This window comes from Gymnoscopelus microlampas (assembly GCF_963454915.1).
Source record: "Gymnoscopelus microlampas genome assembly, chromosome: 6".
Lineage (NCBI taxonomy): Eukaryota > Metazoa > Chordata > Actinopteri > Myctophiformes > Myctophidae > Gymnoscopelus > Gymnoscopelus microlampas.
Window position 1 is genome coordinate 6,886,439 of NC_139943.1, and position 16,985 is coordinate 6,903,423.

The following is a 16,985-nucleotide window of genomic DNA, read 5'->3' on the forward strand; positions in this document are numbered from 1 at the left end:
TACAATAGCAGGCAACAGACAGCAACTTACAAACATCAGTGTTACATCAGTATATTTCATTACATGCATATTAATACTCATAAAGAGATGACATAACTGTAATGCTGCATAACTTTATCTTTTAGCCGTTTCTCCTTTTGTTCTTTCTGATTTTTCCAAACTAACATCTGATGACTTAGAACAGTAGATCTGATCTATTTAGTAGCTTTAGGTCCTACTGTACAAACTTAGAAGTACACTAGATCACTGCTTCTCATCCTTTTCAGCCAGCGACCCCCCAAAAGAAGTCATACACAGGACAACACCACAAAGGAAAATACACATATGACCCTAGTATGTTATCTGCTGCTTTCATTTCACATATATGTAGGTTAGAACTACAGGTGTTGGACATCATAGACAATCAAAACTATGGCAAATCTATTTTGACCAGTAGAACAATTATTAAAACAGTAATAATATTACAATTGTATATCTCTGCTGTGAACAGTGTTGGAAAGTAACTAAAGTAATATGTAACTTAAAGTAATATTATTACTTTTTTCCAGTAACTAGTAGAGTAACTAATTACTTTTACGTTTTGAGTAATAATATTACTTTTACTTTTTTCCAAAAGTAAGTTATTACTTTTTTTCACAAGCCTTGTGATACTCTGGCCTTGAGTGTGTTTATTTGATGCTGTGTTGTTTTTGGTCCATTGATATAATGGTAGACTGGTTGGGATCGAGTTGCTGCCTCATCTAAGTTGGTATGGTGACTTTATACATTGTCAGATACTTGAATGTGTTCTTATATTATCATCATTTCACCCAAATACAGCTCAAGTGGAGTTAGGAGTTTTTTTCTGTGAGCTTGTTGATCGGCTATTTTTGTTATTCTTCCGATGACTCCAAAAAATATAAATATATAAGTGGTTAACTTTCCAAGAGAATTCCAGAAACACTGGTACCTTATTATAACTTTTATCACCTATATGTGTATTAAACCTCGTATTATATTTCGACATTGTATGAGCATGTGCACAAATAAAGTCTTTGAATGATGAATCTTTATGACACCTTCTTACATAACACGCATCTGTGTCATTTTAGATTTCTTTTGGCTATTCAAAAATAGCAGATATACAAGCTCATAGCGTACACTCTGTGCCGCGCTATGAGCTTGTATATCTGCTATACATAGCAGATATACAAGCACACATTTTTTTTTATCCCACGATTTTTGTAACCCAGTTTTTTCACCCAGAGCCAATTGCCTACAGTATGTAATCCTGGGCGCTACTCTCCCTCTGCCAGCCTAGAGAGAGCCCAGACTGAGTTCATGCCTCCTACAATGCATGAGGAGGCCGCTTCTCATCACCTGACAGGGGGGAGTTTCCCCGGTAGGACGTAGCGCATGTAAGGAAGAAATTATTCCAACCAGTTCCTTTCCCCTCCATCAGGCGCCCCGGCTGACCAGGGGGAGGCAGTATAGAGACCAGGATTACTGCATGTTTTTGTGAGGGTACCTATACCTTAGGAGACACGGGGAGAACATACAAACTCCACACAGAAAGGCCCTTTCGCCAAACCCACCTAGGGTATGGGCACTGATGACGTGGAGGAGAGAACACGCCCCCAGCGCCCACAGCGTCCCTGGCGGGAATTGAACCCAGGACCTTCTAGCTGTGAGGCGACAGCGCAATTTGGGCAAAAAATGTAATACATATTTTCTAAAGCGAACATTTTTAAGTCCAATCTTTGCTTCATGGGGGTCCCTGGAACAAAATATTTTGAGATGGGAATCCGTGCCCAAATACATATAATTTTGGGGGTCCTTGACATGAAAAAGTTTGAGAACCACTGATATAGAAACATTTTATTTTATTTGTTTACTGACATAGAAACGTTTTATTTTATTTGTTTACTGATATAGAAACATTTTATTTTATTTGTTTATTGATATACTGTAGAAAGAAACATAAGTTTTTCAGAAAGCTGTTAGGATTTAGGAGATTTCTTTTAGAATCGGCCTCAGATCTTAATGGCCTAAGCTATAGACGGGTTTCATGTTTGTAAACATTGAGAGGATATGACCGCGCAGAGGAGGGGGTAAGCCTATGGGTGCGTTTGGAAATTACGCACCGGAGCACACTCGCCTATTAGTTTGTATTGGCCAGTGCGCTCACTGCCGCTCAGGGCTGTATTTTCGAACGCGCCTTTCCCCCAGGCATGCGCAGATTGCGCATTCTGCTCTGTGATGACGTCGCGCGGAAATCCGTCTATATTGCTGTCTGCTATCCACCTGTTTCCTAGGCTGTGTGTTTTCCACTTCCTGTCGGATTTCATTGGATATCATTAGTCATCTGACAAGTTTCATTGGATTTCATTGGATCAAATCGACAGGAAGTGGAAAACACACAGGAAGTATTAAGCCTAGGAGGAAACAGGTGAATAAAGAAACAGGTGTGCAAATCAACCTTAAAGGGATAGTTCACCTCCAAAATGACTTTTTTAATCCAGCAGTCACCCCCTGGAGACTTGAATTCATTCATCAATTCAAAATATTATTTTGCTGTTGTCAAATTCCTAAGACAATAATTTGATGACCGGCAGCGGTTCCAGTAGGAGACACAAAGAGACTCCTTTGTGTCTCCTACCGGAACCGCTGCCTACCGGTCCACTGGTCATCAAATTATTTTGGGTGAACTATCCCTTTATGTCTGAGGCTTTATTACTGTAGGGAGGAGGGGGCGTGTTGATCTTGATGTTACTCTGCTGCCATCTTGTGGTGGTGAGCAGCTACGACACACACTGAAATAGAATAGCTTATAGTTCAAGTCATGTCCAGGGCTGCAATAAATGTATTACTCTTCTAGTGATTATTCTATCAGTTACGTTTTCGATGAATTGAATAATTGATCAATAATTGATTGATAATTGATTAATTGATAATTAATCAATTGAATTGATATTTTTATTTTTATTTTTTTTATATTTGAATCGATCAATGGATCAATTATCAACTTAAGCATTACTTTATTACTTCTGTTAATAACATCCTCTCCTGTTTTTCCTGCCTCTGTCTCAATACTGAACACATGTTTTTACAATGAATTACAATGAACTGTTCTGCATTGTTGTGGAGCAGTGGTTCTCAAAGTGGGGTCCGGGGACCCGCAGGGGTCCTTGAGGGGGTTCCAGTGGGTCCCCAGCTATATGTGTTAATAAAACATCCAAATCGTTTTAAACACTTTAACTCTATACATCAGCCATTTGAAAATAGACGACAAATACGCTGAGAGCTTACTGAGAGTAAGAGAGCTGCAGATAAAGGGGGAGGAAGAGAGATAATAAAGTTCACTCAATAAATCACAAGGTGAAGTTTACCTGTTGATAAAGACAGGATGTCCTGAAGACAGACAGACAGACAGACAGACAGACAGACAGACAGACAGATTTGAAACCGTTATTATTCTGGAGTATCCATTGAGAACTAATGCTTTTATAAGGCAAAAAAACAACAACATTTATTTCTGCCTGGGAGCCACGGTACAACAATACAATACACTGCCCTGCCAAGGTAAAGAGCAGTTACTACGAAATCAAAAATCACTGAAAAATGATTCAACTGGTCAGCCAAATGAGATATCGGCATATAAGTGATATTACACTAATTGTGCATCTGTTCTTGAGGTAATTGTTTATCCCCCAAAATCACAAAGGCTAATTTGACCTTTGGGATACACAAATAAGTCGGCGTGTCCTAAAACGTAGTTACTGCTCTTTACCTTGGCAGGGCAGAATACATCAGAGGGAAATGAATCAAAGTCCAATCAAAGTTTAGTGGCTCAGCCATTTTCGTCAGTCAGAGACTCGTCAGTCAGAGACTTTCACACGAAAAACAAAGAGGTAAATATCAATTAATCAATAAATAGATACATTATTAGACGGATGCATTTGAACAAGCTGGCAGACCGACTGCAAGACAGACAGACAGACAGACAGACAGACAGACAGACAGACAGACAGACAGACAGACAGACAGACAGGTCTGTTATCTGCGACAATCGCTGCTCCTCAGGAATGCCAGTATCTACCCATCTCAACTGCCAGAGGTAATGCACCAGATCTTAACTGTGCACAGAGACTGTCCTCTCTTTAGATTGAACGCAACATAAGGTTCAGTGATATAATTCTCTTTATATTGAACATAATTTCTTAACTTTGCTTTTTTCCAAATGTCCACCCTCCATTGCTCCTGATGTAACATAGATAATTTATGTTTGACTGTATTTATGTTACAATGAAGGTTGTTCATAAAATATACTGCTGTGACGTGCAGTCTGGCAGACTACTAAACTAAAAATAAAACATGTTTTTAGAACAACATAACACTGCCTCAAAGTTACAAGTAATAGTCCGGAATTGAAAATGTACTCGCGTAAAAGTACAAAAGTATTGGTATCAAAATGTAGGCTACTTAAGGTACAAAAAAAAGAAATCTTCAAATGGACAAAATGTATATAGGGCTGAAGTGGTTACGGTATGTTTTGTAAAAATAATCAAAATCTACGAAGTAACTACTAACTAAAGTTTTCAAATGATTGTAGTGGAGAAGAAGTAAAAGTATAGAAAATTGAAAATACTCCATTAAAGTAAAAAAAAAAATCCCCAAAATTGTACTTAAGTAAATGTACTCAGCTACTTTACACCACTGGTGGAGATTAACATCTATGACCTCCCCATGATTAATATCTACCAATTTTCGGCATCTATGACTTTACTGAAAAATACTATTAAATTATACTTGGTGACTCGCAGCTGATTTTATTCAAAACAAAATTGAGTAAAATGCAATCATAAAAAATATTCAAATGGAATGAATTCAACTTCTTCCAGCGAGTGAAACCTACAATTTTTCTGCGTATTTTACTGAAAAATACAATTAAATCCTACTCAGTGATTCACAGATGATTTTATTCAAACAAAATTGAACAAAATAATGTGTTGAATTCAGCTCAATGCAATTGCAAACTGCACAGTCTTTTTTATTATGTATAGTTTACTAATATTTATTGACCCCAGTCCCAGTTTGTACAGTGCAGACAAGACAGACTGGTGGGCTGAGAGGGTATTGCAAGTGGGCCTTGATATACCTTCGAATGTCCTGACAGACAGACAGACAGACAGACAGACAGACTAGGGTGACCAGATGTCCCCCTTTGCGTGGGACAGTCCCACATTTCCATGACTTTTCAGGCGTCCCACAAATTGAGACGCTGTCCCACATTGCGACTGGCAGGCTCCAGTGTAGGCCTACAATAATAAATCAATGTGCAGGTGTTGAGAGGTGTGCTGATTGTTGCTGAAGCTCTTAACATGAGCACACAGCAAACTAGACTGGACCACACTGACACAGCACTGCTCAAGCAGGCTGCACCACATTAATAAATTGTAGGGTAGGCTATGCTTTTACTGAACAATGCGATCAGCGGTCACGGACACATTTATTTTGTTGAGAGACAATGTTCAAAGGAACCGCTGCAGCATCGTTGTAGCCTGGTAAAGCCCCTCAAATGTAAATGAGATTTTCGAAAGAATAACATTGGGTCGTCTTAGAATCGTCTCATATAAGAATTGTGGTCCAAAAATAAACAAACTGTCTCTGCGATATTGCCAGGGAGGAGGCTCTGTATCGTTTATGATAGTCAGTCACTCATATTCAGTCCGTTTCTGGCAAAGATTTTACTAATTCGGCGGAAGTAACATTAGCTTTTTCTCACCGTCAGTTGATGCTTCATATCCATATGAGTGAATCCACCGGGATCATTTGTTTATTTTTGGAACACTGTTCTTATTTGACGGGATATTAAACATGTCTATATGGGAATTCAGAACGGGGGAAAAAACGCGAACCAGGTAGGATGCATAAATTACGTCAGACTTCGGTGCTCTATAAGCACCATATAAGGTTTCCCCAGTCAGGCTGTCAAATGAATGACAAACACAGAGTGTATAAAATCATAGTACAATAGTACTTATTTTTATTATGAAAATAGATTAGGTTAGAAGAGCGATAGATAAAATATAGCAAGGCACAATTACTGATCGCAGCAAAGTGAACCTGGGCAGTCCAGTGAACCTGTTATACATTTCTATACACAGAACTCAGTTGGGTCACACCAAGCTGAACATAGCAGTCTACATAGGCTACTGATGTCATGTAAATGAAAGCTCTTTCAGTGATCAAACTGTATGCTGTCTGTGGGAAGCAGCCAGAATAGACAATATACAAAAAAAAACAAAAAAAAACACAAAACCATAAACTTAAGGGACAATTAACCATAGGGCAGCGGCAGACACAATGCCTCGGCAATCTGTAAAGTATTACATATCAGTTTCAATAATATACCCTAATAATTAATTAGAATTAGAATGTTGCCATGGCGTGCGCATACCTGCTACTATGGTCCACTGATCACACCACAAGCTTGCAGCTCTCAGCTCACAGCCTTTGCCAAGCCCTACATAAACAAATGCAATTTAAAATACACAACTATAGAATCAATAAATGCTACAAAATGGCCGCTCTACCCGCAGTTTCTCCCCAGCTCAGCGTGACGGCAGGTGTATTCGACACTCAATCACCGCACACCGCTCAGCTCCCTACTCAATACTTTTATACTAATCATTAGGCATTGGTTGCAGCTGTGAGCTGATGCCGGCTGGGAGGTCCCACAGGCTACAGTGACATTGAGGCATTTAATAGCAAATTAAGTAATAAATTGCTATTACCGCTATTCACTATGATGTGTGTGTAACAGGGTTGTTATTGTGTTTGAAGTCTGTCAAAATTCATGTGTATTTTGGGTTAATATATAATCTATGCAGCCAGGGCTCCCTTTTTATTTTCCCTCTGGTATAACTGCACCCCTTGTGGCGGGTGGTGTTTATATCAGACACTGGAAACTCCCTTATGCTGCTGCATTTCCTGTTATGGTACGTACATGTGTCACACAGCTCTGTGTTGTTTCATGTATTAAGTTACAAAACGCTCATTTCACTTAAATCAAAGTATATGTAGAGTGATATGAATGTTGGGGTCATGTTTTACAATTGTCAGTAAGTTAAACATTGTTCTGCTTTGTGTTTTGTTCTGACATGATAAGTTGTAATAGATGCAGCTTGGTATTATTGCACAACAGCAATGGGAGTGCCGTTTGAAATGTAATGTCTATGTTCTGGTGTTATGGGGCAGAGCTGTGTCTTAACCCTTTAAGGCCGGGAACGCATCTGTGTGTCATTTTAAAATGTCTTTGGCTATTCAAAAATAGCATCTACAAGCTCATAGCGCTATGAGCTTGTAGATCTGCTATTTTTGAAGAGCCAAAGAAATCTAAATCTCTGTGTGAGTGTGTGTGTGCGTGTGCGTGTGCGTGTGCGTGTGCGTGTGCGTGTGCGTGTGTGTGTGTGAGAGAGAGTGAGTTCGTGTGTGTCAGTAATTTCAAACAAACTACATCTATAGTGCTGTATTAGAAACAGTTATTATTCTGGAGTATCCATTGAGTAGGATATTAATGCTCCGTGTATGACAACATGACAACATGGAGCCAGAGTACAACCAGTCATCTAGAAAATGTACTTTGATTCATTGTCTTACGATAACATACTGTGTGTGTGTGTGTGTGTGTGTGTGTGTGTGTGTGTGTGTGTGTGTGTGTGTGTGTGTGTGTGTGTGTGTGTGTGTGTGTGTGTGTGTGTGATTCCTGTTATCAGAAGAAAATGCATCAAAGTTAATTTCCTTGTAAAGTCGTCTCAGCCTTTTTGTGAGACTGAGATTCACTCGTCAGTCAAAGAGTGCGGCAAGAACAAACTAACCGAGATGCAAATATCAGTCAATAGATAGAAATAGATAAGTTAATAGACGAACAGATCATTTGAACAACCTGGCAGACCGATTACAAGACACAGACAGACAGACAGACAGACAGACAGACAGACAGACAGACAGACAGACAGACAGACAGACAAGTTATCTGCTACCTTATTAAAACACAGAACGATCAGTACTACTAGTTCTAACATTATTAGTGTTACTACAACTAGTACTAGTACAACAACAATACTGTAAGTGTTGAAGTGTCCTTGAGCAGGTGTCTTGAATGGTTTCCTCTGCTGTCAGTGTGTTGAATGTGTGTGAATGTGTGAATACAATGCACACTGTAAAACGTTGTTGTTGTTTTGTCTTCTAGTATTCCTCTGGTGTAACAGTCTCAGGGAACATTCCAGATCAGGTGTGTGACCAGCACACAAAATGGCTTCTCGTTTCACTGGTCAGGAAGAGGAGCTGAGCTGTCCCGTGTGTCATGACATCTTTAAACATCCCGTTGGGCTGTCCTGTGGCCACAGCTTCTGCAAAGACTGTCTGCAGGAATGGTGGACGGAAAGACCAACAAAAGAATGTCCTGTTTGTCAGAGAAGATCCTCCAAGGACCATCCTCTTGTTAACTTTGCGCTGAAGAACCTGTGTGAGAAACTCCTGGAGGAGAAAGGCTGGAGCTCCTCGTCGGTGAGCTCTGAGGTCCTCTGCACCGCACACGGTGAGAAGCTCAAGCTCTTCTGTCTGGACGACCAACAGCCGGTGTGTGTCGTGTGTCGCGATTCAAGAAAACACGCCGGACACAAGTTCTTACCCGTGGATGAAGCGTCTGCACTTTACAAAGAGAAGGTCCAGGAATCACTGAAGCCTTTAAAGGAGAAACTGAAGGTCTTTGATGAAGTTAAAACAGATTACCACAAAACAGAAAAACACATCAAGGTTCAGGCCAGGAACACAGAGACGCAGATTAAGGAACAGTTTCAGAATATTCGTCGGTTCCTACAGGAGGAAGAGGAGGCCAGGATCGCCGCTCTGCGGGAGGAAGAGGCTCAGAAGAGTCAGGAGATGAAGGAGAGGATTGAGGGTCTGAGCAGAGAAATGGAAACCCTCTCCAATGCAATCCAAGCCGCTGAGGACCAGCTGAGAGCCGACGACCACGTCTCATTCCTGCAGAACTACAAGACCACGATGGAGGGAGTCCAGCTCACCCTGCAGGACCCACCGCCGGTCTCAGGAGCGCTGATAGACGAGGCCAAACACCTGAAGAACCTGACCTTCAGAGTCTGGGACAAGATGAAGGACATTGTCTCCTACACTCCTGTGATCCTGGACCCCAACACTGCTAGTCCTTATCTCATGCTGTCTGATGATCTGACCAGTGTGAGACGTGTAAGACATCAGAGACAGCAGCTTCCTGACAACCCAGAGAGGTTTGACCACTATGTCCGTGTCCTGGGTTCTGAGGGCTTTAACTCAGGGTCTCACAGCTGGGATGTTGAGGTTGGAGACAATAAACAGTGGGCAGTAGGCGTGTGTGTGGAGTCTTACCAGAGGAAGGGACACACAGGGAGTGGAGAAGGTTTTATATGCTTCTATGAGGGTAAATACACAGCAGGCTCCTCATTAGGGGTTAAGAAGAGTGCAACTGTTATCTCAGTGAATCAGAAACTCCAGAGGATCAGAGTCCAGCTGGACTGGGACAGAGGACAGCTGTCCTTCTCTGATCCTGATTCTAACACACACCTACACACCTTCACACACACTTTCACTGAGACACTGTTTCCATTCATTTATAATCATGATACAGGTGATGGTATGTCTACTAAGATGTTACCAGGGAAGATCTGTGTCACTGCAGAAAACCACAGTTAGAACGTCTAGCGTCCAATAAAAAACCTACAGAATATATTGATCTGGTATTCATTAGGAGTTCTCCATGGTAATCAGAAGGGATTGGTTATTAAAGGACAACTTTGTTTTTTTACAACCAAGGTTTATGTTTTAGATTGTAATTAAAGTAAATAAAAGATGAGTGTTACATTTTTTTAATTTACTGCTTTCTATAGTTTTAGCAATTTTCATCATGTTTTTTTACAGTGGGTGGGGGCATTCTGTCCGGTGCTTAAATATGTATTTTTTTTTACACAATAACCCAGCGTTTTCTTTATTATTATTTATAGTAGCTCTTCTAGCCCCCAATAACTCACATCTGACCATCAAAGACCACAGGACCTTTTTTATTGTGTAAAAAAGCCACCGGACAGAATGCCCCCGCCCACTGTAAAAAAAGATCGTGAAAATTGCCAAAATTATAGAAAGCAGTAAATGAAAAAAAAAGAACACTCATCTTTTATTTACTTTAATTACAAGCTAAAATATAAACCTTGGTTGTAAAAAAAAACAAAGAAGTCCTTTAATGAATTATTTTTTGAATTACACGTATTATTTAATTAATGTATCATGCAGTTTTTAATTGCTGTGGTATTGTAGACAGACAGACAGACAGATCATGCTTTACAATAGTTAGACAGATAAAATGATTACTGATAACATACTTATATTTTCTTGTGAATGAAGGTTAATTTTGTAATTATATTGGTATACTGGTGACATGTTTGATGTGATTATAACTGATGATAACATGTTTTATATTGTAGTGTTTGTCATTTATGGATCAGATTTGAATTCTATAGTTTCTATGTGACAGTGATGATGTCTGTTGATGTATTTGATCTGATTAAAGATGATGAGAGTAAAGTGAGTCAGACGTGTGTTTGTAACAGTCAGCATTCAGCAGATAAAATGTTTATAAAACACATACAGACTGTGGTGGACAGTAACCACTCAAGTATTTATTTGAGTACTGTACTTTTTTTTTTTTTTTCAAACTCATGACTTTCACATTTCAAATTTAAATATTGTGTTCTTTACTCCTTTACATTTCTAGGAAAGGACTCTTGGGACCCAAACTTAATATATTATGAATTAACCACTTGTTTTAAATACAGAAGATCTACAAGCTCTGGTGGCACAATGCGTTGTTGAGCTTGTAGATCTGCTATTTTCACTGTATTTGAAAATATATTTGGTAGTCATTTACTCAAAGGGGGTTTTGTATCTGTCAAAATCTTTCAAAGGACTTTCTGAAATAGCAGATCTAAGATGTTGTGTGAGCATTTAGATTTGCTATTTTTTAATATATAAAGTATAAAATAGGGCTTAATTGGTAATTGGTTATAATTATGTTTCGTAATAATAACCTATGAGGTGTTTTAGGGGTAGAAGTATGGAAAAAAATGAAAATACTCAATTAAAGTACCTCAAATTTGGACTTAAAGGATGACTTCACCCATTTTCAACATATCTTCATATAATGGGTCCTCACTAATGCTCCTGATAAAATTATAAAAGATTAATCTACTCGGTCTGTGTCTCATAGGAGGGCTGTGGACACTTCCGAAACCTGCCTGCCAGTGACATAATTAGACAGGTTTTTCTTTTTCAAACAAGATGTCATTATTTTAGTTTTTTGTATTAACGTGAGAACAATGGCTTCCTTATAGCATAAGGAACTTTCCAGGAATAGAAAGCCTGCCGTTTCTATTAGCTTGGATTCCCAACTTATGATGTCACTGGTAGGTGGGTTTCTGAACTGTCCACAGCCCTCCTGAGACACAGAGTGAGTAGACAGAGATGGTGCATTATTTATTACAATGAGCTTTAGTGAGGACCAACTATATGAAGATAGGTTGAAAATGGCTGAAGTTGTCCTTTAAGTACAGTACAATACTGCCCCCTTCTGGTTATAAATGAAAAGGACTCCAAATGAGAAGACATAATTTATTATCATGATTCAAAATGAGTGACAGAATATTACAGTTATTCATGATGCCATTGAAGGGATTCACACGTTAACATTATATTAAAAAACATCCTGAACCTGTTCTTTAAAACGATACAACTGAGACTGACTCTATAATGAAGTTACTATCAAAACCTAATGACAAATATATATAAATATATACAGTTTATACAACCATAACGAGAGCCATCAGGTCAACCAGTTCTCAGAAAAATATATTTCACAAAATATTAAAAAAAAACTCCTTAAAAAATAAGTATTGTATGAAGTATAACTAAACGTCTGTCAGAAAACATGGAATGAAAGGTTTAGAATAATATAAAGAATTGTCAACAATTACTATCATTAATACTGATAGAGATGTAACTGGAGATGTTTTCAAACCATATGAAGGAAGAACCACCTAGAAACACCTAGTAGAACCACCTAGCACCAGGTAGAACAACCTAGCACCAGACACAGTGGTGGAAAGTAAGTACATTTACTTAAAGTTACTTAGAGTCCAGCTCACCCTGCGGGACCCACCGCCGGTCTCAGGAGCGCTGATAGACGAGGCCAAACACCTGAAGAACCTGACCTTCAGAGTCTGGGACAAGATGAAGGACATTGTCTCCTACACTCCTGTCATCCTGGACCCCAACACTGCTCATCCTGAAATGATGCTGTCTGATGATCTGACCAGTGTGAGATGTGGAGCGAAGCAGCAGCTTCCTCACAACCCAGAGAGGTTTGACTGCTGTCCCCGTGTCCTGGGTTCTGAGGGCTTTAACTCAGGGTCTCACAGCTGGGATGTTGAGGTTGGAGACAATAAAAGCTGGGAAGTAGGTGTGTGTGTGGAGTCTTACCAGAGGAAGGGAGGCATAGGGAGTGGATACTGGTTAATAGAGTTCTATAAGGGTGAATACATAGCATCCTCCTCATCAGGGCTTGATAATGAGAGTACTGATCTCTCAGTGAATCAGGAACCCAGGAGGATCAGAGTCCAGCTGGACTGGGACAGAGGACAGGTGTCCTTTTCTGATCCTGATTCTAACACAAACCTACACACCTTCACACAAACTTTCACTGAGAGACTGTTTCCATTCCTTTATACTGGTAATACTAATGGTACGTCTCTGTTACCAGGGAAGATCTGTGTCATTCTGGAAAATACAGTTAGAACGTCTGGCATCCAATAAAAGCCTATATTGAATATATTGACCCGGTATTGATTAGGAGATCTCCATGGTAATCAGAAGGGATTGGTTTATGGCAGGTTATTCATTATTATTTTGAGTTGCATGTGATTATTTAATTAATGTATCATTCAGTTTTGAATTGCTTTGGTATTACAGACAGACAGACAGACAGACAGACAGACAGACAGACAGACAGACAGACAGACAGACAGACAGACAGACAGACAGACAGACAGACAGACAGACAGACAGACACACATACAGAGCTATATAGTGGACAGAGAGTTAAACAGATAAAATGATGCCTGAAAACATACTTTTATTTTGTAGTGTATAACTATAAACGATCAGTTTGTAATTGTATTGGTATAATGGTGACACGTTTGATATGATTATTACTGATAACATGTTTTATATTGTAGTGTTTGTCATTTATGGATCAGGTTTGAATTCTATAGTTTCTATGTGACAGTGATGATGTCTGTTGATGTGTTTGATCTGATTAAAGATGATGAGAGTAAAGTGAGTCAGACGTGTGTTTGTAACAGTCAGCATTCAGCAGATCATACACTAGAACATTTATGCCAGGTCCACCTGGTAACCCAGTGGTTCTCAACCTGTGGGTCGGGACCCCCAGGGAGGTCCCCACATGATTTTAGGAGGGTCCCCAGATGACAGTGAAGTGACATTTAATACCTCTAATAGAAAAAGAAAGTAAATAAATAACACCATCACCGCATCAAAGGTAATCAACAAACTGGTCAAATAATAAGAAAGGAGGCAAGAATTGTGAAAAGCTGATCTACCAGCTCACAACGCCTCGCGTTGAGAGGCGTTGTGAGCTGGTAGATCGGCTATTTTCACAATATTTATCTGTGTTTTGGTGCTATATTGATGCTATATGAACTTAATTTGCTGGGGCCCCCCCGGAACCTCTTCAAGGACCCCTGGGGGTGCGAGCCACCAAAATAATCATATTGAACAGGGGACCCCCCAAAATAATCACGTCACCTAGCTAAACTAATGGCCTAAGTCATTTTTTGAGGAAAATTATATTTTTGCCTATGAGCTCCTCATGACACTGGCCACCTCTGGTAAAATCGCCCAACTCCTAATTGAAAAGGATCATGCTGTTCACTCCCCTTTAAGTATAATGACCTAACTCCCTAGTGTGACTTAGGCCAAAATAGGCTTTTTTTGGCCTAAGTCACATGGTTTTGTGACTTAGGCCAAATTATTTACTGATTTTTGTTGCTTTTCTTTTTGGCCTAAGTTAGATTTAATCCTATTTAAACCTATTTAAATCTCTTATGTTACATAACTGACAGTGTTATACAATGTTATTTCTCTTTAAATAGTCATAATTTGTTATAAACATTTTGGGTGAAATGATTAAGAAATATCATATAGTTTTGTTTTGGATCAGTTTTTTATTTTTCCTGAAAAACTTAAAAAAATGACTTAGGCCATTAGTTTAGCAAGGCGACGTATGTGAACTGGGGACCCACGACCCTGACAAGCACATGGAATTGTAGAGTTGAGGCATTCATATTCATATCTGCTATTTGAAAATGCCCGATTTTCAAGCTCACAATGTGTATCGATGTGACACATGACCTTTAGATCTGCTATTTTTTCCTCATATGGGGGTTCCTGGCTCTAAACATTTACATGTGGTTCAGTGGTGTGTTCTACCGTTATACGCTGTATACGGCGTATACAGTCCAGATTATTTTGGGAAAAAGCATATGTAGTCTAAAAACCACTTCATCCATTGAAAACGTGAGAGCGTATACCCACGACCACACGCATCGTATCGTATCGTATACCCTCCGAAAAAACCCAGAACACAACACTGATGTGGTTCAAACATTTCAGCTGCGATGGCCTAGCAACGAGTCATGTGACAAATAAAGAGCCTGCAAGTCGGTGAGCAAAGAGGAAGTTGTGGTCTCCAGCAGCATCAGGGAGCAGAGATAACTGTTGCACCAGACTGGTGACTTCCTTTACAACGCCTGCGCTGTCGTGTGCTACACGTGTTCCTTCGCTTAAGGCCACTCAGCTCCTCCGGGGTCAATAAAGGCTGGGGATTGACGAAGCCATATCTAAGCCTAACCAGGTCAGTGTGTGTGTGTGTGTGTGTGTGTGTGTGTGTGTGTGTGTGTGTGTGTGTGTGTGTGTGTGTGTGTGTGTGTGTGTGTGTCATTCCTGTTATCAGAAGAAAATGAATCATGAAAGTTAATTTCCTTGTTTAGTCGTTCAGCCATTTTGTGAGACTGAGAGTCACTTGTCAGAGACTGAGACACGAAAAACAAACCAAGACGCAAATATCAATCAATCAATAAATAGATCAATTAATAGACGGACGGATCATTTGAACAACAAACTGTTATCTGATACAATCTCCACTGAGGTAAGAACAGGAAGATTATAAACAAGAAATGACACAGTCTTATATATCAGCTTGCAGCAAGCTAGACCCCTTGAAAAGTACTGTCAACTCATGACTTTTACTAAACATTACCAAAAATACAGTGTGGTGGAAAAGGTACCCAAATGTTTACTTAAGTAGAAGTATCAATACTGCAATGTAGAAATGCTCTGTACGTAAAAGTATGGAATTACAAATGTACTCGAATAAAAGTTCAAAAGTATTGGTATCAAAATGTACTTAAAGTACCAACAGTAGAATGTACTCATTATGCAGAATGTCCCATGTCACAAGTTTTCAAAAGTATAAGATGTATAAAAAATCTTTTAAATTTAGCAGATCTACAAGCTCACAATGCGTCGCATCGTGACGCATTGTGAGCTTGTAGATCTGCTATTTTCAAATGGCCGAAATGTATAGGGCTGAAGTGGTTAATGTTTTTCAAATAATTGTTGTGGAGTAAAAGTACAATATTTGCCTCTGAGATGTAATGGAGTAGAAGTAAAGGTACAGACAATTGGAAATACTCAAGTAAAGTATAAAATACCTCAAAATTGTACTTAAGTACAGTACTTGAGTAAATGTACTTAGTTACTTTACACGACTGCAAATATATATTAAACTTGTTATAGGGTGATAAAAAACCAAGGCAATGATCATTGAATTCTCATGATAGTGTGATAGCTCACGATAGCTATGAGCTTGTAGATCTGCTATTTTTTTGAAATCAGGAAAAGTTGTGCAAATAAGCGAAACATTTTAACTCAAATCTTTGCTTCTGGGGGGTCTCTTGAACAAAATATTTTGAGATGGGGGTCCGCGGCCAAATACATATAATTATGGGGGTCCTTGACATGAGAAAGTTTGTGAACCACTGATATTATAGCAACATAATTTTTTTCAGAAACCTGTTAGGATTTAGAAGACATGTTGTAGAATCCCCAGAAGCAAAGATTTTAGTTAAAATGTTCGCTTTCAAAATATATATATTCAAAGATTTGCACGCATTTACATGATTTATCAAAAATAGCAGATCTACAAACTTATAGCATGGCACCGCCGTGCTATGAGCTTGTAGATCTGCTATTTTTGTAATAGCCAAAGTATAAATATGGATAAAGTGGTTACACCAGCCTGATCGCCAGAGAATTAGTATACATTGCACGGATTTGTGCACGTCATTCCGTGCATAGTCGCCTAGAAACCCCCAAATTCCGTGCATATGTACGGGGAGTCCCACGGTGGGCGTAACCAGTCGCAACCCGGAAAAACCAGGAAGTAGAGCAGTCCCCACAACAAAATTTACGATTCTGTGCCTATCGGTACGTAACTCAAACGCCGCTGAGTAGGCTCAAGGGAATGTCGCAATGTTCAGGACGGCAACTCGCTCGCTTTAGCTCGCTCGGTGGTCCTTCACACGGCGACAATTCCCTTGAGACTGCGCGGCTCCGAAATGGTTTAGTCACAATGGGGGAGATGCGAGGCGGCTATGCATGGAATTTGTGGTTTTCCAGTAGTCTATGCACGGATTTTGAGAAACGTTGAAAAGCGTTCAATGAGAACGTTTCCTCTGGCGATAGGGTTGGGTTACACAGATGCGTTCCCGGTCTTAATGGGTTAAACAGGTTCCACAAGGCTCTATGCTAGTGTCTTT

At 39.5% G+C, this 16,985-nt stretch overlaps 3 protein-coding genes across 4 annotated transcripts in view; 2 read left to right on the forward strand and 1 right to left on the reverse strand.

Moving 5' to 3' along the window:
* The window catches only part of LOC311046712 (nuclear factor 7, brain-like), a 71,574-nt gene that overhangs the window by 22,363 nt on the left and 32,226 nt on the right, over positions 1 to 16,985 (forward strand). The window lies entirely within an intron of this gene.
* LOC311046711 (E3 ubiquitin-protein ligase TRIM35-like) lies at positions 8,245 to 10,541 on the forward strand. Its single transcript, XM_084059218.1, has one exon. The coding sequence runs from the start codon at positions 8,296 to 8,298 to the stop codon at positions 9,730 to 9,732; it is 1,437 nt and encodes a 478-aa protein (XP_083915344.1). The 5' UTR covers positions 8,245 to 8,295; the 3' UTR covers positions 9,733 to 10,541.
* The window catches only part of LOC311046716 (CD81 antigen-like), a 116,936-nt gene continuing 111,637 nt past the window's right edge, over positions 11,687 to 16,985 (reverse strand). The window contains exon 10 of one of the 2 annotated variants that reach the window (XM_084059227.1): positions 11,687 to 12,168. The gene's annotated coding sequence lies outside the window, so the exon portion shown is untranslated. The remainder of the gene's footprint in view (positions 12,169 to 16,985) is intronic. The other variant, XM_084059226.1, reaches the window with a different exon arrangement.